At 44.1% G+C, this 25282-nt stretch overlaps 1 protein-coding gene across 2 annotated transcripts; it reads left to right on the top strand.

Annotated features, from left to right (window-relative positions):
* The first annotated feature begins 367 nt into the window (after nucleotides 1-367).
* Nucleotides 368-8476, top strand: LOC139411893 (protein-lysine 6-oxidase-like). 2 transcript variants are annotated; one of them, XM_071158643.1, is made up of 7 exons: nucleotides 801-1041; nucleotides 1192-1300; nucleotides 2730-2861; nucleotides 6008-6164; nucleotides 7065-7160; nucleotides 7319-7434; nucleotides 8315-8476. In XM_071158643.1, exons 1-7 carry the CDS (start codon nucleotides 891-893, stop codon nucleotides 8319-8321), a joined length of 768 nt encoding a protein of 255 aa, XP_071014744.1. In that variant the 5' UTR covers nucleotides 801-890; the 3' UTR covers nucleotides 8322-8476. The 2 variants fall into 2 exon arrangements, with proteins under 2 accessions (XP_071014742.1, XP_071014744.1); XM_071158641.1 differs by lacking the exon at nucleotides 8315-8476 and having other exon boundaries at nucleotides 368-1041; nucleotides 7319-7438.
* Nucleotides 8477-25282: the final 16806 nt, after the last annotated feature.

The following is a 25282-nucleotide window of genomic DNA, read 5'->3' as shown; positions in this document are numbered from 1 at the left end:
TTTTGTTCCCTGTGAATACACAGAACAACATTTATAGTAAGGCAATACTTAGTATTATAAAACCGGATGTGTATTACACCACTGACACCATTATTGTTATATGAATTCATGGGACGTGACGTGCCCGTGCTAGTGCCAACCACTTCCACTTCCTCGGCAGCGCGCATGCGGATGTCACTTGTGTAACTGTTCCAGAAACTTTAAAACTCACACCCCTCCATCACACTCCACTTGCGCGTTCAAGATGCGAGATTGCCTGAGCAATAGTTCCTCTCGCTACAGGCCTAAATTTGATTCTGCTCGGCTAGTGAGAGAACATTCTCCAAAATTCTGCTTCCTAACAAATTATATTTAATTTTGTATTTTTCCATGTGGATATATCATTCACTCATTTGATTAGTATAATGAGGGGTCTTGGCTTTGAAGCCTGTTTATTGTCGTTGACACAGCTATGCATCCTCAGTTGCATAATGCAAACAGTTCTTACGCAGGATGCTTCGCCATCAGCAGCTTTAAGGCAGAGAATGCCATGGCAACACAACGGGCAGGTGTTTAGTATACTTAGCCACGGTTCTGAATATCAGCCATCGGGACGAAGAGACCGAAAAACAGGTTCAGCTCAACGGAATCACATAGTTGTCGTTATCAACAATAATGAGACGGCTGAAGAGACGAATGTGCACAGATACCCTGCGCCAAGAGGCTCTCCAAGGCGGCCAGCGCCGGGTGTGCAATTACGCACCGCGCGTCGACGTCCTAGTGGGGCGATTAGACATGAAAGACCCCAAGAGAACCGGGAGACTGCTTCAAGACCTTCAACATCAAATCCCACCGACGACAAACCCACATCTACTAACTCTCCACCACTGACTAATTTGAGAAGAGAGGATATGATGGTTGGAGATGACCCGAACAACCCCTATAAATCCATTGGTTATAATCCCTATAACCCCTATTATAATTATTATGATGCTTACTACAGACCCAGAGCCAGAAGCAGAGAGCCGCATGGTTATGGCACAAGTTATCATCAACACGGAGGTAAGTGCAATATTTCCCTTTCAGTAATTCACTTTTTAAATGCGTTTTTTTTTCTCTCTCACATTTGTAAGGCATTTTATTCCAATAAATTTTTTTAAACAGCTTGCTTTAGGCTACTTAATAATATTGCATTTGTTACATGATTGACAGGTCTCCCTGACTTGGTGCCTGACCCATACTATATTCAAGTTTCCTCCTATATCCAGAGGTCGCCCATGTACAATCTGAGATGTGCAGCCGAGGAAGGTTGCCTCGCAAGGTATTGTCATACTGCAGTGACCATTCCACTCCACACTGAGTGGACAAAACATTAAGAACACCTGCTCTTTCCAGGACATAGACTGACCAGGTGAATCCAGGTGAAAGCTGTGATCCCTTATTGATGTCCCTTGTTAAATCCACTTTAATCCGTGTAAATGAAGGGAAGAAGACACGCTAAAGAAGGATTTTTTTTAAGCCTTCAGACAATTAAGACATGCATTGTGTATATGTGTGCCATTCAGAGGGTGAATTTAAGTGCCTTTGAACGGGGTATGGTAGTAGGTGCCAGGCGCACCGGTTTGAGTGTCACGAACTGCAACGCTGCTGGGTTTTTCATGCTTCAAGTTTCCTGTGTGTTTTAACAATGGTCCACTACCCAAAGGACTTGCAGCCAGCTTGACACCTTGTAGAGTCCATGCCCCGATTCATTGAGGCTGTTTTTGAGGGCAAAGGGTTCTTAAATGTTGTTATTTGTATTTTTTATTATCCAATTCCGATCTTGTCTCATCGCTGCAACTTCCCAACGGGCTCGGGAGAGGCGAAGGTCGAGTCGTGCGTCCCCCGAAACATGACCCGCCAAACCGCGCCTCTTAACACTCGCTTAACCCGGAAGCCAGGCTCACCAATGTGATGACCAAAATCTAACTGCAGGCGCCCGGCCGGCCACAAGGAGTCACGAGAACACAATGAGCCAAGTAAAGCCCCCCCCCCCCAGCCAAACCCTCCCCTAACCTGAACAATGGTGGGCCGCCCTATGGGACTCCCAGTCACAGCCGGTTATGACACAGCCTGGGATTGAACCCAGGTCTGTATTGAAACCTCAAGCACTGCGATGCAATGCCTTTGACCACTGCACCACTCGGGAGGCTTGGGCAAAGGCTTCTTCATGTTTTGTACACCCAGTGTATATAAGCTAGGTGTTTTTACCAAGTCCAGACATGAAATGACTCTTTAGATGTGTATCTATGCTGAACTCCAACGTAAAGAATATTTCAATTCTTTATTGAGAAATTACAATAGGGATGTAGCTACGGAGAGGAAAGTTGTTAGGGTCTACCAGGGATTGAACCCTGGTGTGTACATGTGTTGAGAGAGGGGAGTGTTACCACTCAGTCATGGTTCTGACACGTATTACAGTAGTTAAACCCATAGTAGCTGTATATTCATTAACAGTAGTAACCGACAGTGCCAGACTCCAGTTTCCTTTCAGCAGTTCAAAAGGACATTTAGGAATCAATTTAGGAATCAATTTAATTAATTCAATTATTTAGTTAATCGTGAAGACTATGGGTCAAGAATGATTTGACTAGAGTTCCTGGAATGTAAAAAGTTGTATAATAAATGAATTGAGACATGAATAAAGTGCATTAACATATTAACTATTTGAATGTCTAAGAGACCATATGTTTTCCTCTGTGACGGGACAGTTCTGCTCAGGGCGTGGCCGACTACGACACCCGGGTGCTGCTGCGGTTCCCCCAGCGCGTGAAGAACCAGGGCACTGCTGACTTCCTGCCCAGCAAACCTCGCTATGCCTGGGAATGGCACAGCTGCCATCAGTGAGTTGTGGATAATGATGCATAAACATGTATGAATAGATTCAGATTCAGAGATTCAGATTCATATTCAGAGATTCAGATTCAGAGATTCAGAGATTCAGATTCAGAGATTCAGATTCAGAGGTTCAGAGATTCATATTCATATATTCAGATTCAGAGATTCAGATTCATATTCAGATATTCAGATTCAGAGATTCATTTTCAGATATTCAGATTCAGAGATTCAGATTCAGAGGTTCAGAGATTCATATTCATATATTCAGATTCAGAGATTCAGAGATTCAGATTCAGAGATTCAGATTCAGATTCAGATTCACTATCCACCAGGGGGGAAATTCATTTGGACACGTGGTTAAAAAGACGGTGGTTAAAAAGACGTAAAACAAACTACAGAAAATAATTTATTCAAATTTCTAAAGCTACACATTTAAAAGTGCAATATGGTGTATACTGGAGGAACAGACTATTATACTGGAGGAAACAACAGACTATTATACTGGAGGAACAGACTATTATACTGGAGGAAACAACAGACTATTATACTGGAGGAACAGACTATTATACTGGAGGAAACAACAGACTATTATACTGGAGGAAACAACAGACTATTATACTGGAGGAAACAACAGACTATTATACTGGAGGAACAGACTATTATACTGGAGGAAACAACAGACTATTATACTGGAGGAAACAACAGACTATTATACTGGAGGAAACAACAGACTATTATACTGGAGGAACAGACTATTATACTGGAGGAAACAACAGACTATTATACTGGAGGAAACAACAGACTATTATACTGGAGGAAACAACAGACTATTATACAGGAGGAAACAACAGACTATTATACTGGAAGAAACAACAGACTATTATACGGGAGGAAACAACAGACTATTATACTGGAGGAAACAACAGACTATTATACTGGAGGAAACAACAGACTATTATACTGGAAGAAACAACAGACTATTATACTGGAGGAAACAACAGACTATTATACTGGAGGAAACAACAGATTATTATACTGGAGGAAACAACAGACTATTATACTGGAAGAAACAACAGACTATTATACTGGAGGAAACAACAGACTATTATACTGGAGGAAACAACAGACTATTATACTGGAGGAAACAACAGACTATTATACTGGAAGAAACAACAGACTATTATACTGGAGGAAACAACAGACTATTATACTGGAGGAAACAACAGACTATTATACTGGAGGAAACAACAGACTATTATACTGGAAGAAACAACAGACTATTATACTGGAAGAAACAACAGACTATTATACTGGAGGAAACAACAGACTATTATACTGGAGGAAACAACAGACTATTATACTGGAGGAAACAACAGACTATTATTATACTGGAGGAAACAACAGACTATTATTATACTGGAGGAAACAACAGATTATTATACTGGAGGAAACAACAGACTATTATACTGGAAGAAACAACAGACTATTATACTGGAGGAAACAACAGACTATTATACTGGAGGAAACAACAGACTATTATACTGGAGGAAACAACAGACTATTATACTGGAAGAAACAACAGACTATTATACTGGAGGAAACAACAGACTATTATACTGGAGGAAACAACAGACTATTATACTGGAGGAAACAACAGACTATTATACTGGAAGAAACAACAGACTATTATACTGGAAGAAACAACAGACTATTATACTGGAGGAAACAACAGACTATTATACTGGAGGAAACAACAGACTATTATTATACTGGAGGAAACAACAGACTATTATTATACTGGAGGAAACAACAGACTATTATACTGGAAGAAACAACAGACTATTATACTGGAAGAAACAACAGACTATTATACTGGAGGAAACAACAGACTATTATACTGGAAGAAACAACAGACTATTATACTGGAGGAAACAACAGACTATTATACTGGAGGAAACAACAGATTATTATACTGGAGGAAACAACAGACTATTATTATACTGGAGGAAACAACAGACTATTATTATACTGGAGGAAACAACAGACTATTATACAACCTAATGGCTGTTGGAATAACAGAGTCCCCATATCTGTCTGTTTTAATTTCCTTTTGAAGAAGTCTCTTTGCCCTTGTCCAGCTGCTGCTGTGACTGAGTTTTGAGTGAAGGGGATGAATACTGTCCTGTAAAATGTTTTTCAAGTTTTAGGAGGATGAGTTATGAGTGAAGGGGATGAGTACTGTCCTGTAGAATGTTTTTCAAGTTGTAGGAGGATGAGTTTTGAGTGAAGGGGGATGAGTACTGTCCTGTAAAATGCTTTTCAAGTTGTAGGAGGATGAGTTTTGAGTGAAGGGGGATGAGTACTGTCCTGTAAAATGCTTTTCAAGTTTTAGGAGGATGAGTTTTGAGTGAAGGGGGATGAGTACTGTCCTGTAAAATGCTTTTCAAGTTTTAGGAGGATGAGTTTTGAGTGAAGGGGGATGAGTACTGTCCTGTAAAATGCTTTTCAAGTTTTAGGAGGATGAGTTTTGAGTGAAGGGGGATGAGTACTGTCCTGTAAAATGCTTTCAAGTTTTAGGAGGATGAGTTTTGTGTACAGGTTGGAGACCCGATTCTTGATCTATAACCAATTATCCTTCCCGCCGTCTTGATCAAGCGCTGAAGCTTGACTTGGTCTTGCACACGCATATCAGACCGAAGGACAGCACACTCTGCAGGACAGATTTATAGAACATTCATAAGATATGGCGGTCGACGTTATGGTTCAGTTTGCCTAAAAATGTATATCTGTTGTCATTGCGTCTGTACACTACAGATAGGCAGTATCATATGATGCAAAACGCATCCTCATCAGTTGTTTGCTCTTTCTTCAAAAACTTGCCCGCTGACATATTGGGGAATTGTATTAACAGTGGACTAATGAAGAAAATACTAAAATATATATTTTGATGTAACTTTCCCTTTAAGCAGGTTTCCATAAGCCTGTACAGTTTCACAGGCATGGGGTGTGGTGGAGAGAGCTCTCAACAGATCTACACAGACTAGTGTGTATAGGTTATTACTGCGCTTCCAATACCAACATTGAAAGCAGTGCATTATTAAGAGGTCTGTGTGGTCTGGTCATTGATGGGGATACGTCCCGTGTATTCCAGTCACTTCCATAGCATGGACGAGTTCAGTCTGTACGAGCTGCTGGAGACCGGCTCAGAGAGGAGCGTTGCCGAGGGACACAAGGCCAGCTTCTGTTTGGAGGACACGTCATGTGACCCGGGATACTACAGACGCTTCGCCTGCACGTCTCACACTCAGGTCTGTTGTTACTGTATCGGCACCCTATTTTTTTCCCCATATAGTGCACTACTTTCTTATCAGGGTCCATAGGGCTCTGGTCAGAAGTAGTGCACTATATAGTGAATAGGGTGCCATGTGGGATACAAACCTGTGATCATCACCTTATGATGATGTTTCCACATCATTTAAACAGAAAAATAAAATCTGTCTGATGATGTTGAATAAACGTAGGAGGAAAACTGATTTGGATTTGCAAAAAAAAAAAGTCTTAAATTGAAGGGAATAATTATCCCACTTTTAACCGAAATCCAATGACATTTGTTGAATTTACGTTAGATGACAACTCAACCAAAACTAGGTGTTGAAATGACGTACTTGTATGTGCCCAGTGGGAAGAGAGGCCTGGCTATAAATATTAGTTTGCATCTGAGAGCTTTCACCATTCGATACTAGAGACAGAACCGGATCGGGCTCTATTCAGTGTAAAGTGTTCTATCTTTTTATTCATTGTGCTGTTGTGATTCCCAGATCTGTTTGTGTTGTTGTGCTAGCCTGGTCCCAGATCTGTTTGTGTTGTTGTGCTAGCCTGGTCCCAGATCTGTTTGTGTTGTTGTGCTAGCCTGGTCCCAGATCTGTTTGTGCTGTTGTGATTCCCAGATCTGTTTGTGCTGTTGTGATTCCCAGATCTGTTTGTGCTGTTGTGCTAGCCTGGTCCCAGATCTGCTTGTGCTGTTGTGCTAGCCTGGTCCCAGATCTGTTTGTGCTGTTGTGCTAGCCTGGTCCCAGATCTGCTTGTGCTATCATGTCAAGCCATGCCAAGTGACAAGGAGTTGACATGATAGCGCAACGAGATCTGGGACCAGGCTGTTTTGAACCAGTTGAATGGATGAATCTCTTGTCTTGGGTTGATTGTTTCAGGGATTGAGTCCTGGATGCTATGACACCTATAATGCCGATATTGACTGTCAGTGGATTGACATTACTGATGTGACACCTGGGAAGTATATCCTTAAGGTTTGTTGCCATATTTTGTTCTATATTATTAGCTAAGGAGGTTTCTATATGCCATTAAATAAACATTTTTGATATTACTGTCCAAATTCAACCTATTGTAGCAACACGATGTGAATGATTCCTAACCCAACATACTTTATGCCTTCATTTTTTTGCAGATCACTGTAAACCCAGGTCACCAGGTTCCAGAGTCCAACTTTGACAATAATGTTGTTCGTTGTAGTGTTCAATACAGCGGCACCTCTGTCCAGGTTTCAGGGTGTACTGTTACATCGTGAGTGTCGTCTTTTTTCCATTTTGGTGGGGGGGGGGGGGGGGGGGGGGTGAATCTATGTCCTTTTTCCCCCCTTGTGTCCTGACTCATCCCATCCTTCTCAAAGCACATTGTAGCAGAAGATCAGAGGTTCCGCCCCTCAGAGGAGGAACCTCAGTGCCAAGGAGAGACAGGACACAAGGAATCAAGATTTGCCTCTGTAAAATACAATGCTGAAAATTATGTGTTTTCCTACCAACCTACCTACCTACCTTCTTACCTACCTACCTACCTACCTACCTACCTACCTACCTACCTACCTACCTACCTACCTACCTACCTACCTACCTACCTTCCTTCCTACCTTCCTACCTACCTACCTACCTACCTACCTACCTCTCTCTCTACCTCTCTCTCTCTCTACCTCTCTACCTCTCTACCTCTCTCTCTCTACCTCTCTCTCTTTCTCTACCTCTCTATCTACCTCTATCTACCTATCTATCTATCTCTCTATATCTATCTACATCTATATCTATCTATCTATCTATCTATCTATCTATCTATCTACCTATCTATCCATCTCTCTATCCATCTATCTATCTATCTATCTATCTATCTATCTATCTATCTATCTATCTATCTATCTATCTATCTATCTATCTATCTATCTATCTATCTATCTATCTACTATCTATCTACCTATCTACCTATCTACCTATCTATCTATCTATCTATCTATCTATCTATCTATCTATCTATCTATCTATATCTATCTATCTATCTATCTATCTATCTATCTATCTATCTATCTATCTATCTATCTATCTATCTATCTATCTATCTATCTATCTATCTATCTATCTATCTATCTATCTATCTATCTATCTATCTCTCTATCCAGGTACTAAGAACAAAGAAAACACCACCGAAGAAGCTTTACGATGATTTGCAAAACAAGACAACAACCAACATGGACGGACGATCAAATATGAAGACATTATTGTTGACAGTATTTATTGGTCTGAGTTTCCCGCAAAGCGTAACATTTCTTTCTATTCTTTTTTACTTTATGAATATTCCTGGTTTAAACAATATCATATTACACTATTCACCCTTCTTTTTTTTAAAGCACAATGTGTAAAGTTGATAGAGACAAAGGTCATGGATGAGAAAGACATACTGTAGTAAGTATTTCACTGTGGACGAAGCATGTGACATAACATTTGATTTTCAATTTCATCTTCACAAGCTACATTTTGTTTGGAATGCTAAAAGGTTTAATTGATTTGTTGTGGTATACATTATACATAAAATGGTTGTTTAGGTGCTAATTTAAGATTGTTATTGTAATGGAAGTTTTAGTATAATGGATATATTTAATCAAATGTTGCCATTTTAAACCATGTTTACAATATACGTGAAATATTGGTGCTACATTTACTTGGGCTATGTAATAAATATTGGTGCTACATTTACTTGGGCTATGTAATAAATATTGGTGCTACATTTACTTGGGCTATGTAATAAATATTGGTGCTACATTTTGAGACTGGAGGAAAGTTAAAATATTGGTTTTATTGGGACTATTATAGAATTATTGACTTGTTTGTGTATATACACATTTGCATTTGAGTCATTTAGCAGATGTTCTCATCAACAGTGACTTACAGTAGTGAGCGCATTTAGGATATTTTCTATACAGGTAACAAAACACACTCTTTTAAGCTAGTTCTACTGAAATGCTAACCATACTGTACATATTGCCGGGCTCATGTGTTCGTGTTCCATTCATAATACAACAGAAAGATCTGCAAATGTATTGTGAATGCAATTTAAATCAAGTTTGGGAGAGAGAGAGAAATAGGCCGCGTAAACACAATTAAAATGCTTAAAGTTCTCCCAAATCAGGTCACATGTTTTATCATTAAGCGACGTGGGCTATACTTTGAAAAACTGTGACAGTAGCAGAATTTAACATATTTTTACCAAACCTGTTAATAATTAACAAAATCAGTTATTAAAAATCTCACAGGAATGTCAATTACAGTTGCTTGACTATTTTCCATGTTCAAGATCAACACAACAAAATAACAAAGAGTTCAAGACATGACAAGATTGTATAAAAAAGACCCCCGATAACTTTACAGTATATTCTTCTTATTGAGAGGGTTTTGAAATATATGAACTCATTTTAAAGCATATAGGCATTCACAGGAAAAGCACATAGACGGACTGACTGCTGAGCTGACCTGACATTTAACTCAAAGTCAATGAAAAGTCATTATTCCTTCATGTATTAATGGTTTAGGTCGTCTCCTCACACTGTTCCTGACCCAGGCAGTCATTATTATTATATATTTTTTTAATTTTACCTTTTTTTAACTCGGCAAGTCAGTTAAGAACAAATTCTTATTTTCAATGACGGCCTAGGAACAGTGGGTTAACTGCCTGTTCAGGGGGCAGAACGGCAGATTTGTACCTTGTCAGCTCGGGGGTTTGAACTCGCTCTAACCACTAGGCTACCCTGCCGCCTCTACACTCTAACCACTAGGCTCCCCTGCCGCCTCTACGCTCTAACCACTAGGCTCCCCTGCCGCCTCTACGCTCTAACCACTAGGCTCCCCTGCCGCCTCTACACTCTAACCACTAGGCTACCCTGCCGCCTCTACACTCTAACCACTAGGCTCCCCTGCCGCCTCTACACTCTAACCACTAGGCTACCCTGCCGCCTCTACACTCTAACCACTAGGCTACCCTGCTGCCTCTACACTCTAACCACTAGGCTCCCCTGCCGCCTCTACACTCTAACCACTAGGCTCCCCTGCCGCCTCTACACTCTAACCACTAGGCTACCCTGCCGCCTCTACACTCTAACCACTAGGCTACCCTGCCGCCTCTACACTAACCACTAGGCTACCCTGCCGCCCCTATGAATGCAGGTTACAGGTGAATACAAATTCCACCCCATTGGATATCCTAACTCAGCATAATGTGAATTGCAGGTAGAGTTAAAAAAAAATAAAAAAATTGCCAGGTTTTCCAGAGATCCCTATTTTTTTTCCTGTATATTTTGCAACCCTACTCGCAGGCCTGATGTGACCTGTAAACCATGAATATCAAGCCACTGTATTGAGGGTAAAGCATGGCCTCAAAATATGGCCTGATGAGATATGTAATGTATTGTCACAATGAGTTGAATTATAATGATAATGTGCCACTTGGTGAAGGCAACAGGACTGAAAATTAACCAATTCAACAACCATGTATGTCTCGGTCACTAACAAATGCAGTCACCGGTGGGTGACAACTCTACCATTCACTCAAAAAGGCAAGGCATAGTTTATCATAGCTGATATAACTCAAATCTGGAACCCCTACATGTTCACAGTGACTCTCCGTTTGTGTAACGACTACAACACCACTAGGTAACTGTACTCAGATATTTTAGGTGTGAAGGGTGTGTGAAGATCAAAGTCTTCCAGGGATGACTCCATGAGACAGCTCAAGTCAGAGAACAACATTGAATTTACCAATTGAGCTTTGACTTCTAGCACGACATGGCTTTTACTCCTTATGATTAAAAACTTTTGGACCACAGTAATACACACTCGGAAACAATCCATTTTACACAGCGTGTGAGTGTGTGCATGACTGTACGTGTGTGTTCAGGGGAGAATGATCTACGCAAACCAAGAGACACCCAGTACCTCCTACTCAACCACACCCTGGAACTGACATGAAACATCACCATCAACAGATATGGAGGAAAGAGATGAACAAAGAGCTCAACAACCAATCTTATGATGACATTTGGTTGGTATTTCCACATACACAGTTATTCTCCTTGACCATGACTTACTGGCTCTATAGCAATGGTTTCTTTACTGGCTCTATAGCCATGGTTTCCTTACTGGCTCTATAGTCATTGTCTCCTTACTGGCTCTATAGCCATGGTTTCTTTACTGGCTCTATAGTCATGGTCTCCTTACTGGCTCTATAGTCATTGTCTCCTTACTGGCTCTATAGCCATGGTTTCCTTACTGGCTCTATAGCCATGATCTCCTTACTGGCTCTATAGCCATGGTTTCCTTACTGGCTCTATAGCCATGGTCTCCTTACTGGCTCTATAGCCATGGTTTCCTTACTGGCTCTATAGCCATGGTCTCCTTACTGGCTCTATAGCCATGGTTTCCTTACTGGCTCTATAGCCATGTTGCCTTATTGGCTCTATAGCCATGGTCTGCAATGACTTCATGGAACTGAACTGACCCCAGCTCTGATGGGGTGAGAAATGTGTAGGTGTAGGTAGGTGTGTGTGTGTGTGTGTGTGTGTGTGTGTGTGTGTGTGTGTGTGTGTGTGTGTGTGTGTGTGTGTATGTGTGTGTGTGTGTGTGTGTGTGTGTGAAAGTCCATCCCCTCTGCAAAACATTAAACAGTAAACTTTCTAGTGGGAATTGGGGAGGGCTTTTAAGGGCACAACGGTGGATCACAGATCAGTCCAGACATCTTATTTACACACAAGACTATGGTCTCTCACACTGAGTGCTCATGCAGGAGTCAGAACCTATCAGAAGAACAGGAGGTTTAACTGCCAGCTGATCCACAAGGTGAAGAACATTTCATTGACCATTTGGGACCCTTTTTTTGTCAGTGAGAGAGATGATTCAAGTCACCAACCAAAGCAAATGAGGTTTGATTCCTGGGGATCTCATCAAAACGTATCTCTCTGGAGGTGAACAACATGGAGACACAGGAGAACCTCAGAGAGCATGTCTCTCATTATGTCAGAAACTAGAATAGTGCAGAGTATCGGCCTACAGTGGAAGTGTTTTGAATGCCCATCCGTTGTACTGTGAAGGAAATGCCGCTCTGTCATTGCTCATCCATATATTTATATGTATATACTCTTATTCCATTCCTTTACTTAGATTTGTGTGTATGAAGTAGTTGTTGTGGAATTGTTAGATTACATGTTAGATATTGCTGCACTGTCGGAACTAGAAGCACAAGCATTTCGCTACACTCGCAATAACATCTACTAACCATGTGCATGTGACCAAAAAAATTTGATTTGATTTGACATGCAGGAACCAACCCGATGTAACGTGTCTGAAACCAGTATAAGGGAACTAACGGGACTGGCCCGGAGGAGCTCCTGATCGACGTGTGTACTTGGTGCATTGAGTTGGTTGGAACCTCACCAGCATGATGATAATAAACAATTATTAATTTAGGATTGACTTAGAGTGTCCCTGTGTAAGAATTTCCAGGACAGTACCATTTGTAAAATAGGCAATTGCATTGGCTTTATTAGCAGGCCTGCTGACTCCTGACAAAAGCTTAAGACTACTTTTTTTTGTTATTCGTCCCCAAAAATTCACTAATGAGCGTCGACTATATAGCCTTAACCATATCTACATGTACATCCACCCACCACCCACACTGCAAGACCAAGCCTCTAATTGAGGGGGTATGCTATAGGCCAACCTTGTGATAAAGAAAATGGCAACAAAAAAAACAGGCCATTTCTTACCTTAACATTTAGAATAAACAAACACAGATCCAATTATGTAAAGTGACCTATAACAGCGCTTTGATCCATGCTAGAAACTAGATGGAAAAGACCTGGGAAATACTTGACTCCAATGCATTATGGGGAAATCATTGAGGCTGAGCTACAACCTTCTATAGCAGAGGAGACCAGAAATAGACTTACAGGTTGGGAAGTAATCTAAATCTGTCACTATCAATTGATGCAACTATTCACTTTCTGTACAGTAGAAGAGGTTTAAACCCAGTCAGCTTTTGGGGAAACACTTGTGACCTCCTCTCGTTGGGTTAAGCCACGGGAAGAAGAGTAGCCAGCAGTTAGTTAATAAAGCTAACATAAAGCCTACCCTACATGGGGTGGAAAGCTATGGCTAACTGTTGAAAGTGTGTGTCAAGGTGTCATTCAAAAAAATACACCCGCCTCCCCAACTTAAAATATATTTTCACATGACCCTCCCCTTGTATTGTAAATTAAATTGAACACCCTCCCCCCTCATAAAATTAACTCTAAATAATGTTTACGACCACAAATAACTGCAGTGACCTGGTGTTTATAAACGTGAATAAGTTAAATTAGTTTACACTAGTTCAAGTTGACTCACACTCACAGTTCCCCTCTCCTTCTTCCAGATATATTGTCTGCAGGTGATGAGGACTTGGATGAACAGGATGAAGTTCTGAACAGAGCAGCAGAGCATCTGTATAGACCACCGCACCACCAGCCCTGGACCACCACTACACCACCAGCCCTGGACCCCCACTACACCACCAGCCCCTGATCACCACTACACCACCAGCCCCTGATCACCACCACTACACCACCAGCCCCTGATCACCACCACTACACAACCAGCCCCTGATCACCACTACACCACCAGCCCCTGATCACCACTACACCACTGTTACGTTCCCCAGTTTGTGTTGTAGGTTGTGTATTTGCATGTGTTTTATTTCAGGAAATGGCTTCCTGAAATCCCTCAAGCAGCTGATTTTTGCTAGAGGTTGATTTTGCTGGGAGTTCATTGCTGGGAGTGGGTATGTTCTGTGAGTTTGTTGCTCAGAGCTCACAGCTCATGATGAGGGGCGAACTTCATCAACATTAGATATGATGGTTATTTGATGTCCTCTGTTTCTTAGTTTGTTTGTAAAATTGTTTAATATTCTGTTTCATTTGTTCCCAGGGGAGAAGGGGAAGGCACCTTGGGAGTGCTTAGGCAAGAGGCCCGCGGGCATACATATACCCGTAGTACCCGTTTGAGTTTGTTACTTCACAGAGAGTTTAGTTGTAGCAGGGTGTTGCGTTCCCTCTTCATAGAGGCGTGCGTAACATAATGGGGGCTCATCCGGGATCTTTCCATTAAACCCACCGGACCCTGCTGCTCTGAGCTCTCTGTGGTTAGTGATTGAGGTGTGATGGTAGGTTGTGAGTTTGGATGACTTGTTTAGTTAGGGTGTTCAGGAGACTGCATTGTATAAGATGGCTGCATCAGCCATCTCTAAGTTTTTTGCAGCGCCCTCTATTGATTGTTTGGTGAGGTTTCGTAAAGTAGACCTTATAGCTATAGCTGACCATTATGGATTTGTTGTCCCTGAGAAAGCCCTAAAGGCTGAGCTTTTGGTGCTAGTCAGGGAGGGTTTAGTGAGAGAACGGATTCTCTCATTGCAAGGAGAGGAGACGGGTAGACCTTCCGATGCCAAGTCGGAGGACAAGGCGGAGGAAGGGGTTCCTCGTACCCCTTTTACATTGCCCCGATTCGATCCTTTATCTTCTGCTTCGGGTCGTTCAGATGGAACTGCTAGGCTGAAGGTGAGGCTGGCTCGGTTAGAAATGGAGCAAAAAGATAAAGAGAGACAGATGAATTTTGAACTTGAAATTAGGAAAATAGAAGCTGACAAGGAGGTGAGGATCCGACAACTGGAGCTAGACGCTCGCTCCAGTGCGACTCCACAAGCTGCTCATCATCCAACCCACTTCGATGTGAGTAAAAACATAGCTTTAGTCCCTCCATTCCGAGAGTCGGAAGTTGATTCTTATTTCTCTGCGTTTGAGCGTGTAGCCGCTGCGCTGCATTGGCCACTCGAGGTTTGGCCGCTCCTGTTACAATGTAAATTGTCTGGGAAAGCCCAGGAAGTAGTAGCTGCTCTCTCCCTGGAAGACAGTTTACACTACGATACAGTTAAAACTACCGTGTTGCGGGCTTATGAGTTGGTGCCTGAAGCTTATAGACAGCGCTTCAGGAACCACAAGAAACTCTCTCAACGTACATTTGTTGAATTTGCTAGGGACAAAGAGTCTCTGTTTAGTCGCTGGTGTTCAGCCAGCAAAGCTAACACCTTTGCTGATATTAAGGAGTTGATGCTGTTGGAGGACTTTAAAGGCAACCTCCCAGATAGAATTGTAGTTCATTTAAATGAACAGAAAGTGGTGACATTGGCCCAAGCAGCAGTGTTGGCAGATGAGTATGCTTTGACACACAAGACTGTCTTTGGTGCACCACGTTTTGAAGGCCGGACGATTACGTCATCAGTTCCTCATTCAGGTCGCTTTTCCTCTGACAACCCTAAGCCTTTTCATGAAATCCGTGAATGCTTTTATTGTCACCAAAAGGGTCACGTGATTGCGGACTGCCCAGTTTTGAAAAATAAACCGAAACAGTCCCAGTCACCGTCCCCAAAAATGAAAAGTTTGGGTTTAGTCAAGTCTTTGGCTCGTCCATTGGATCGAGTTGTTGATTCAGCATTTGAGAAACCGGATCCTGTCTATGCTCCGTTTATCTCTGCCGGTTATGTTTCCTTAACAGGAGAACAAGCTGATCAAAAGCCTATCCAAATCCTACGAGACACTGGGGCGGCGCAGTCAGTAATTATTACTGATGCTTTACCCTGGTCTCCTGAAACGTATTGTGGCTCGCATGTCATATTACAGGGGATAGAGTCAAAAACCGTACCTGTACCATTACACTGGGTCCACTTAGTGTCAGACTTGGTATCAGGACGTTTCCGTGTTGGTGTAGTATCTACACTGCCAGTAAAAGGAGTCACATTGTTACTAGGGAATGATATTGCTGGTGGTAATGTCATTCCTGTGTTAGAGGTAGTAGACAATCCAGAAATCAGAACTACAGATGAGAAATTGGTTCAAGCATTTCCACATGTTTTTCCTGCTTGTGTGTTAACGAGGGCACAATCTCGCAAGCTAGGAGATGTGGTGGATTTGGCTAGTTCTATTTTTGAGAATGTTGAGGTAGAAGACAATGCACCGAGTATGCCTTCTGCAATGCCGACAGTTTTTACCCCCGTAAAAACTAAGGCAGGGGAAAACGAAATTGTGCCCCAATTACATGACATTATTTTGTCTGTCACCCCTGAGAAGGTGATTGAATGTCAAAAAGAAGACACCAGTCTTCGCAAGTGTTTTGCTTCGGTAATTTCCATTGAGGAAGCTAAAACTAGAGAAACCGCCTACTTTATGGAAGCAGGAGTTTTGATGCGTAAATGGGCATCTCATGACACCATTAATGACTGGAGTGAAGTGTGTCAAGTGGTTGTTCCTACACCGTTCCGACAGCAGGTGCTGTCACTCGCCCATGACCAGGCATGGTCTGGACACTTGGGGATCACAAAGACTTATAACCGGGTCCTTCGTCATTTCTTCTGGCCAGGTTTGAAGTCTGACGTGGTCCAATTTTGTAAAACATGTCACATATGTCAACTCACTGGGAAAGTGAATCAAACAGTTCCACGAGCGCCACTCTGCCCGATTCCTGTGGTGGGGGAACTACTAACAATAATGTGCAGTGCTACTCGATACCCAGAGGCTATTCCTCTCCGTACTATAACGGCTAAGACTGTGGTGAAGGCACTAGTGAAGTTCTTCTCTACGTTTGGACTCCCTAAAGTAATCCAAACTGATCAGGGATCCAACTTCATGTCTAAACTGTTTTCAAATGTGTTAAAGACATTGTGTATTTCCCATCAGGTCTCTAGTCCGTATCATCCAGAGAGTCAAGGGGCTCTAGAACGCTGGCATCAGACGCTGAAGGCAATGCTACGCAAGTATTGTATGGATACCAGTACTGATTGGGATGAGGGGGTGCCCTTGGTCCTATTTGCTATAAGGGAAACAAATGTACAACCAGAACCGCCGCCTTATGCGGTGGGCTCTGATTGTACAAGGATATAAAGTACAGATAGCTTATGTGAAGGGCTCGGCGAATGTGGTTGCTGACGCTCTATCACGGGTTTACTAACTGGGGAAGCGATGGCTTTTGTTATTGCAAAACTAGGTTTGCAATTTTTGTGGTGGGCGTGTTACGTTCCCCAGTTTGTGTTGTAGGTTGTGTATTTGCATGTGTTTTATTTCAGGAAATGGCTTCCTGAAATCCCTCAAGCAGCTGATTGGTCGACTCCAGGGCTAATTGGAGAGCTGACCCCGCCCCCTCGTCAAGACACAGCTGTCTCCAATTATACATTCATTCAGAAGCTATATAAAAGCCAGTGTTCTGTTCAGGAGAGAGAGATTTTTGGAGGTAGGGATTACTGAGAGAGATTTTTGGAGGTAGGGATTACTGAGAGAGATTTTTGGAGGTAGGGATTACTGAGAAAGAGATTTTGGAGGTCATTGCATAGAGATTTGCTAGAGATATTTTGCTGGGAGGTCATTGCAGAGCGATTGTTTGTGATAGAGAGTTTTTGCTAGAGGTTGATTTTGCTGGGAGTTCATTGCTGGGAGTGGGTATGTTCTGTGAGTTTGTTGCTCAGAGCTCACAGCTCATGATGAGGGGCGAACTTCATCAACATTAGATATGATGGTTATTTGATGTCCTCTGTTTCCACCACTACACCACCAGCCCCTGATCACCGCTACACCACCAGCCCCTGATCACCACCGCTACACCACCATCCCCTGATCACCACTACACCACCAGCCCCGGATCACCACCACACCACCAGCCCCTGATCACCACCACACCACCAGCCCACCACACCACCAGCCCCTGATCACCACCACACCACCAGCCCACCACACCACCAGCCCCTGATCACCACCACACCACCAGCCCACCACACCACCAGCCCCTGATCACCACCACACCACCAGCCCTGGACTCCCACTACACCACCAGCCCTGGACTCCCACTACACCACCAGCCCCGGATCACCACCACACCACCAGCCCACCACACCACCAGCCCCTGATCACCACCACACCACCAGCCCTGGACCCCCACTACACCACCAGCCCCTGATCACCACCACACCACCAGCCCGCCCACCACACCACCAGCCCCTGATCACCACTACACCACCAGCCCCTGATCACCACTACACCACCAGCCCACCACACCACCAGCCCCTGATCACCACCACACCACCAGCCCACCACCTTAACACTACATCTGAACCTAAACAGGCAAAAACAGACTAGCAACCCATCTATAGGGTTAAACACTAACGAGAGAGAGAATAGGAAAGACTGTCAGTGTTTTTAGGGTGGGAGGAACCTGGTTTGCTGTTTTAAAAAATAAATAAAGGACCATTTTAGAATGTTAACTTCCTCTTCCTCTCCATGTCATCATCAGTGTTGGACTGATGTACACAAATAGAAAACGCAACATGTAAAGTGTTCCCATGTTTCATGAGCTGAAATAAAAAGAGCTCTATAATTTTCCATATTCACAAAAGCTTATTTCTCTCAAATTTCTGGCACCAATTTGTTTACATCCCTGTTAAGTGAGCATTTCTCCTTTACAAAGATAATCCTTCCACCTGACAGGAGTGGCATATCAAGAAGCTGACTAAACCGGATGATCATTACACCTTGTGATGGGGACAATCAAAGCCACTCTAAAATGTGCAGTTTTGTCACAAAATACAATGCCACAGAGGTCTCAAGTAGAGGGACTGTCAATTGGCATGCTGACTGCAGGAATGTCCACCAGAGCTGTTGCCAGAGAATTTCATGTTAATTTATTTATTTATTTTTATTCACAAAAGCTCTGAGGAAGGACATTATTAAAGATCAGTGATACTATCAAGAGCAGCGTGCAGTTTCCTTTTTCCTCCATCTTGTTAACGTCAATACCGTAAGCCACCTTCAACGTTGATGAAACTGTGAGTCTGCACGACCAAAGAATTTCTGCACCATCTGTCAGAAACCGTCTCAGGGAAACTCATCTGCTCGTCGTCCGTCAGCAGGGTCTTCAGCTGACTGCCGTTCGGCATCGTGTCCGACTTCGGTGGGATAATGCTCACCTTCAATGACCTCTGTCACGCTGGCGTGTGCTCTGCACGAATGAATCCCGGTTTCATCAGTAAAGGGAAGATGGTGTCGTGTGGGCGAGCAGTTTGCTGACGTCAACGTTGTGAACAGAGAGCCCCATGGTGGTGGTGGGGTTATGGTACGGTGTTTGCTGATGTCCACGTTGTGAACAGAGAGCCCCACGTTGTGAACAGAGAGCCCCATGGTGGCGGTGGGGTCACGGTATGGGCAGGCATAAGCTACGAACAACGAACACATCTGCATTTTAACGCTGGCAATGTGAATGCACAGAGATACCGTGATGAGATCCTGAGGCCCATTTGTCAGGCCATTCATCCGCCGCCATCACCTCATGTCGCACCCTGATCAACTCTGTGCGAAGGAGATGTCGCTGCGTGAGGTGGTCACACCAGATACTGACTGGTTTTGTGATCAACGCCCCTCCCTTTTTAAAAAAAAGGTATCAGTGACCAACAGATGCATATCTGTATTCCCAGTCATGTGAAACCCATAGATTAGGGCCTAATTAATTCATTTAAATTGACTGATTTCCTCATATGAACTGTAACTCAGTAAGATCGTAGACATTGTTGCATGTTGTGTTTATATTGTTGTTCAGTGTAGGTGCCGGTGCTCATTTTGGGTGATGTTACGGCTCATCACACATGTACACATTGCTTGACATTTTAATTATTCTGGTCACTGCGTGTCTGTTTTGGAGTGAACTAATAAAGTAGGATCTCTCTGCGTTTCCCTGTGTCATGAGGAAGGATCTCTCTGCGTTTCCCTGTGTCATGAGGCAGGATCTCTCTGCGTTTCCCTGTGTCATGAGGCAGGATCTCTCTGCGTTTCCCTGTGTCATGAGGAAGGATCTCTCTGCATTTCCCTGTGTCATGAGGCAGGATCTCTCTGCGTTTCCCTGTGTCATGAGGCAGGATCTCTCTGCGTTTCCCTGTGTCATGAGGCAGGGTGTCATGAGGCAGGATCTCTCTGCGTTTCCCTGTGTCATGAGGCAGGATCTTTCTGCGTTTCCCTGTGTCATGAGGAAGGATCTCTCTGCGTTTCCCTGTGTCATGAGGCAGGATCTCTCTGTTTCCCTGTGTCATGAGGCAGGATCTCTTTGCGTTTCCCTGTGTCATGAGGAAGGATCTCTCTGCGTTTCCCTGTGTCATGAGGAAGGATCTCTCTGTGTTTCCCTGTGTCATGAGGAAGGATCTCTCTGTGTTTCCCTGTGTCATGAGGCAGGATCTCTCTGCGTTTTCCTGTGTCATGAGGAAGGATCTCTCTGCGTTTCCCTGTGTCATGAGGCAGGATCTCTCTGCGTTTCCCTGTGTCATGAGGCAGGATCTCTCTGCGTTTCCCTGTGTCATGAGGAAGGATCTCTCTGCATTTCCCTGTGTCATGAGGCAGGATCTCTCTGCGTTTCCCTGTGTCATGAGGCAGGATCTCTCTGCGTTTCCCTGTGTCATGAGGCAGGGTGTCATGAGGCAGGATCTCTCTGCGTTTCCCTGTGTCATGAGGCAGGATCTTTCTGCGTTTCCCTGTGTCATGAGGAAGGATCTCTCTGCGTTTCCCTGTGTCATGAGGCAGGATCTCTCTGTTTCCCTGTGTCATGAGGCAGGATCTCTTTGCGTTTCCCTGTGTCATGAGGAAGGATCTCTGCGTTTCCCTGTGTCATGAGGAAGGATCTCTCTGTGTTTCCCTGTGTCATGAGGAAGGATCTCTCTGTGTTTCCCTGTGTCATGAGGCAGGATCTCTCTGCGTTTCCCTGTGTCACGAGGAAGGATCTCTCTGCGTTTCCCTGTGTCATGAGGAAGGATCTCTCTGTGTTTCCCTGTGTCATGAGGCAGGATCTCTCTGCGTTTCCCTGTGTCATGAGGAAGGATCTCTCTGTGTTTCCCTGTGTCATGAGGCAGGATCTCTCTGCGTTTCCCTGTGTCATGAGGCAGGATCTCTCTGCGTTTCCCTGTGTCATGAGGCAGGATCTCACTGTGTTTCCCTGTGTCATGAGGCAGGATCTCTCTGCGTTTCCCTGTGTCATTAGGCAGAATCTCTGTGTTTCCCTGTGTCATTAGACTGGATCTATGTGTTTCCCTGTGTCATTAGACTGGATCTATGTGTTTCCCTGTGTCATTAGACTGGATCTATGTGTTTCCCTGTGTCATTAGACAGGATCTCTGTGTTTCCCTGTGTCATTAGACTGGATCTATGTGTTTCCTTGTGTCATTAGACAAGTAAAACTGCCCATTTTTTTTTTTTACAGCATATTATTCAAACCACTGGGCCATTCTAGTCAAGAACACATTTACTTGAACTTAGCAGACTCACATTATCCTGTCTTTAGAAGACCAAAGTCTCTTATTGACCAGATGAAGTGTCCTCTCTTTTCAAGTCGGCTAAATATTGAGATATTTGAAGCAGTGATCTGATTGGTGTACAGAATGATGTGTCTATTCGAATGGAGAAGGCGGCTGCTCTGGCTGTTTCTCAATACAGCCGGACAGTCCTGTAGGAATACAGCTGGACAGTCCTGTAGGAACACAGGCGGACAGTCCTGTAGGAATACAGGCGGACAGTCCTGTAGGAATACAGCCGGACAGTCCTGAAGGAACACAGCCGGACAGTCCTGTAGGAACACAGCCGGACAGTCCTGTAGGAACACAGCCGGACAGTCCTGAAGGAACACAGCCGGACAGTCCTGAAGGAACACAGCCGGACAGTCCTGTAGGAACACAGCCGGACAGTCCTGTAGGAACACAGCCGTACAGTCCTGAAGGAACACAGCCGGACAGTCCTGAAGGAACACAGCCGGACAGTCCTGAAGGAACACAGCCGGACAGTCCTTTAGGAATACAGCCGGACACGCCTGAAGGAACACAGCCGGACAGTCCTGAAGGAACACAGGCGGACAGTCCTGTAGGAACACAGGCGGACAGTCCTGTAGGAACACAGGCGGACAGTCCTGTAGGAATACAGGCGGACAGTCCTGTAGGAACACAGCCGGACAGTCCTGTATGAACACAGCCGGACAGTCCTGTATGAACACAGCCGGACAGTCCTGAAGGAACACAGCCGGACAGTCCTGTAGAAACACAGCCGGACAGTCCTGTAGGAACACAGCCGGACAGTCCTGTAGGAACACAGCCGGACAGTCCTGTAGGAACACAGCCGGACAGTCCTGTAGGAACACAGCCGGACAGTCCTGTAGGAACACAGCCGGACAGTCCTGTAGGAACACAGCCGGACAGTCCTGTAGGAACACAGCCGGACAGTCCTGTAGGAACACAGCCGGACAGTCCTGTAGGAACACAGCCGGACAGTCCTGTAGGAACACAGCCGGACAGTCCTGTAGGAACACAGCCGGACAGTCCTGTAGGAATACAGCCGGACACGCCTGTAGGAAGAACTACCATATCTGGCAGTGCTCTGGTCACTTCCAATAGACAGTAAACGTAATACCTTAACCGATGTCCTGTAGTCCACCACTCCAACGGTACACACACACAATCCATCTCAATTAACCCCGTCTCCTCCCCTTCATCTACACGGATTGAAGTGGATTTAACAAGTGACATCAATAAGGGATCATATCTTTCAACTGGATTCACCTGGTCAGTCTGTGTCATGGAAAGAGCAGGTGTTCTTAATGTTTTGTATACTCAGTGTGTGTGTGTGTGACTCTGGATGGACACTACATTTACTGAACCCACGAGTCTCAGATTTATTTGACAATTCTACATGTGAAACTGTTGTCAGGGTGAGAAGTTGGTTGGACAGCGATAAAAAGCTATTAACACATTCAATACAAACACATGTTAATAACAACAAAATCAAGACCCAGGTTTTACTCGCCAGTCGCTGAGTTTAATTTAAATACACATACTTTACCCCTCCCTCCCTCCCATCCCACCTCTATTTTTACCCTCCCCCCTCCCCTCCCACCTCTATTTTTACCCTCCCTCCCTCACAGAGAAAGATGGTGTCTCAAATGGCACCCTATTCCCCATATAGTGCACTACATTAGACCAGAGCACTACATTAGACCAGGGCCTATAGGGATCTTTAGAGCACTACATTAGACCAGGGCTTATAGAGCACTACATTAGACCAGGGCCTATAGGGCTCTATAGTGCACTACATTAGACCAGGGCCTATAGGGCTCTATAGAGCACTACATTAGACCAGGGCCTATAGGGCTCTATAGAGCACTACATTAGACCAGGGCCTATAGGGCACTATAGAGCACTACATTAGACCAGGGCTTATAGGGCTCTATAGAGCACTACATTAGACCAGGGCCTATAGGGCTCTATAGAGCACTACATTATACCAGGGCCTATAGGGCTCTATAGAGCACTACATTAGACCAGGGCCTATAGGGCTCTATAGAGCACTACATTAGACCAGGGCCTATAGGGCACTACATTAGACCAGGGCCTATAGGGCTCTATAGAGCACTACATTAGACCAGGGCCTATTGGGCTCTATAGAGCACTACATTAGACCAGGGCCTATAGGGCTCTATAGAGCACTACATTAGACCAGGGCCTATAGGGCTCTATAGAGCACTACATTAGACCAGGGCCTATAGGGCTCTATAGAGCACTACATTAGACCAGGGCTTATAGGGCTCTATAGAGCACTACATTAGACCAGGGCTTATAGGGCTCTATAGAGCACTACATTAGACCAGGGCCTATAGGGCTCTATAGAGCACTACATTAGACCAGGGCTTATAGGGCTCTATAGAGCACTACATTAGACCAGGGCCTATAGGGCTCTATAGAGCACTACATTAGACCAGGGCTTATAGGGCTCTATAGAGCACTACATTAGACCAGGGCCTATAGGGCTCTATAGAGCACTACATTAGACCAGGGCCTATAGGGCTCTATAGAGCACTACATTAGACCAGGGCCTATAGGGCTCTATAGAGCACTACATTAGACCAGGGCCTATAGGGCTCTATAGAGCACTACATTAGACCAGGGCTTATAGGGCTCTATAGAGCACTACATTAGACCAGGGCTTATAGGGCTCTATAGAGCACTACATTAGACCAGGGCCTATAGGGCTCTATAGAGCACTACATTAGACCAGGGCCTATAGGGCTCTATAGAGCACTACATTAGACCAGGGCCTATAGGGCTCTATAGAGCACTACATTAGACCAGGGCTTATAGGGCTCTATAGAGCACTACATTAGACCAGGGCTTATAGGGCTCTATAGAGCACTACATTAGACCAGGGCCTATAGGGCTCTATAGAGCACTACATTAGACCAGGGCTTATAGGGCTCTATAGAGCACTACATTAGACCAGGGCCTATAGGGCTCTATAGAGCACTACATTAGACCAGGGCTTATAGGGCTCTATAGAGCACTACATTAGACCAGGGCCTATAGGGCTCTATAGAGCACTACATTAGACCAGGACCTATAGGGCTCTATAGAGCACTACATTAGACCAGGGCCTATAGGGCTCTATAGAGCACTACATTAGACCAGGGCCTATAGGGCTCTATAGAGCACTACATTAGACCAGGGCTTATAGGGCTCTATAGAGCACTACATTAGACCAGGGCCTATAGGGCTCTATAGAGCACTACATTAGACCAGGGCCTATAGGGCTCTATAGAGCACTACATTAGACCAGGGCCTATAGGGCTCTATAGAGCACTACATTAGACCAGGGCCTATAGGGCTCTATAGAGCACTACATTAGACCAGGGCTTATAGGGCTCTATAGAGCACTACATTAGACCAGGGCCTATAGGGCTCTATAGAGCACTACATTAGACCAGGGCCTATTGGGCTCTATAGAGCACTACATTAGACCAGGGCCTATAGGGCTCTATAGAGCACTACATTAGACCAGGGCCTATAGGGCTCTATAGAGCACTACATTAGACCAGGGCCTATAGGGCTCTATGTAGGGAATACAGGGACATTTTTTATGCAGCAAAAGCATATCTGGCTTAAAAAAATAAAAATAAAAACACTGACTAATTGTGCAGCTTTTTAAGACATTTGCGAACATAAATTAAATCCTACAGCA

The sequence above is a fragment of the Oncorhynchus clarkii genome, chromosome 6 (genome assembly GCF_045791955.1).
Source record: "Oncorhynchus clarkii lewisi isolate Uvic-CL-2024 chromosome 6, UVic_Ocla_1.0, whole genome shotgun sequence".
NCBI lineage: Eukaryota > Metazoa > Chordata > Actinopteri > Salmoniformes > Salmonidae > Oncorhynchus > Oncorhynchus clarkii.
This window is presented reverse-complemented; position numbering and strand designations above follow the sequence as displayed.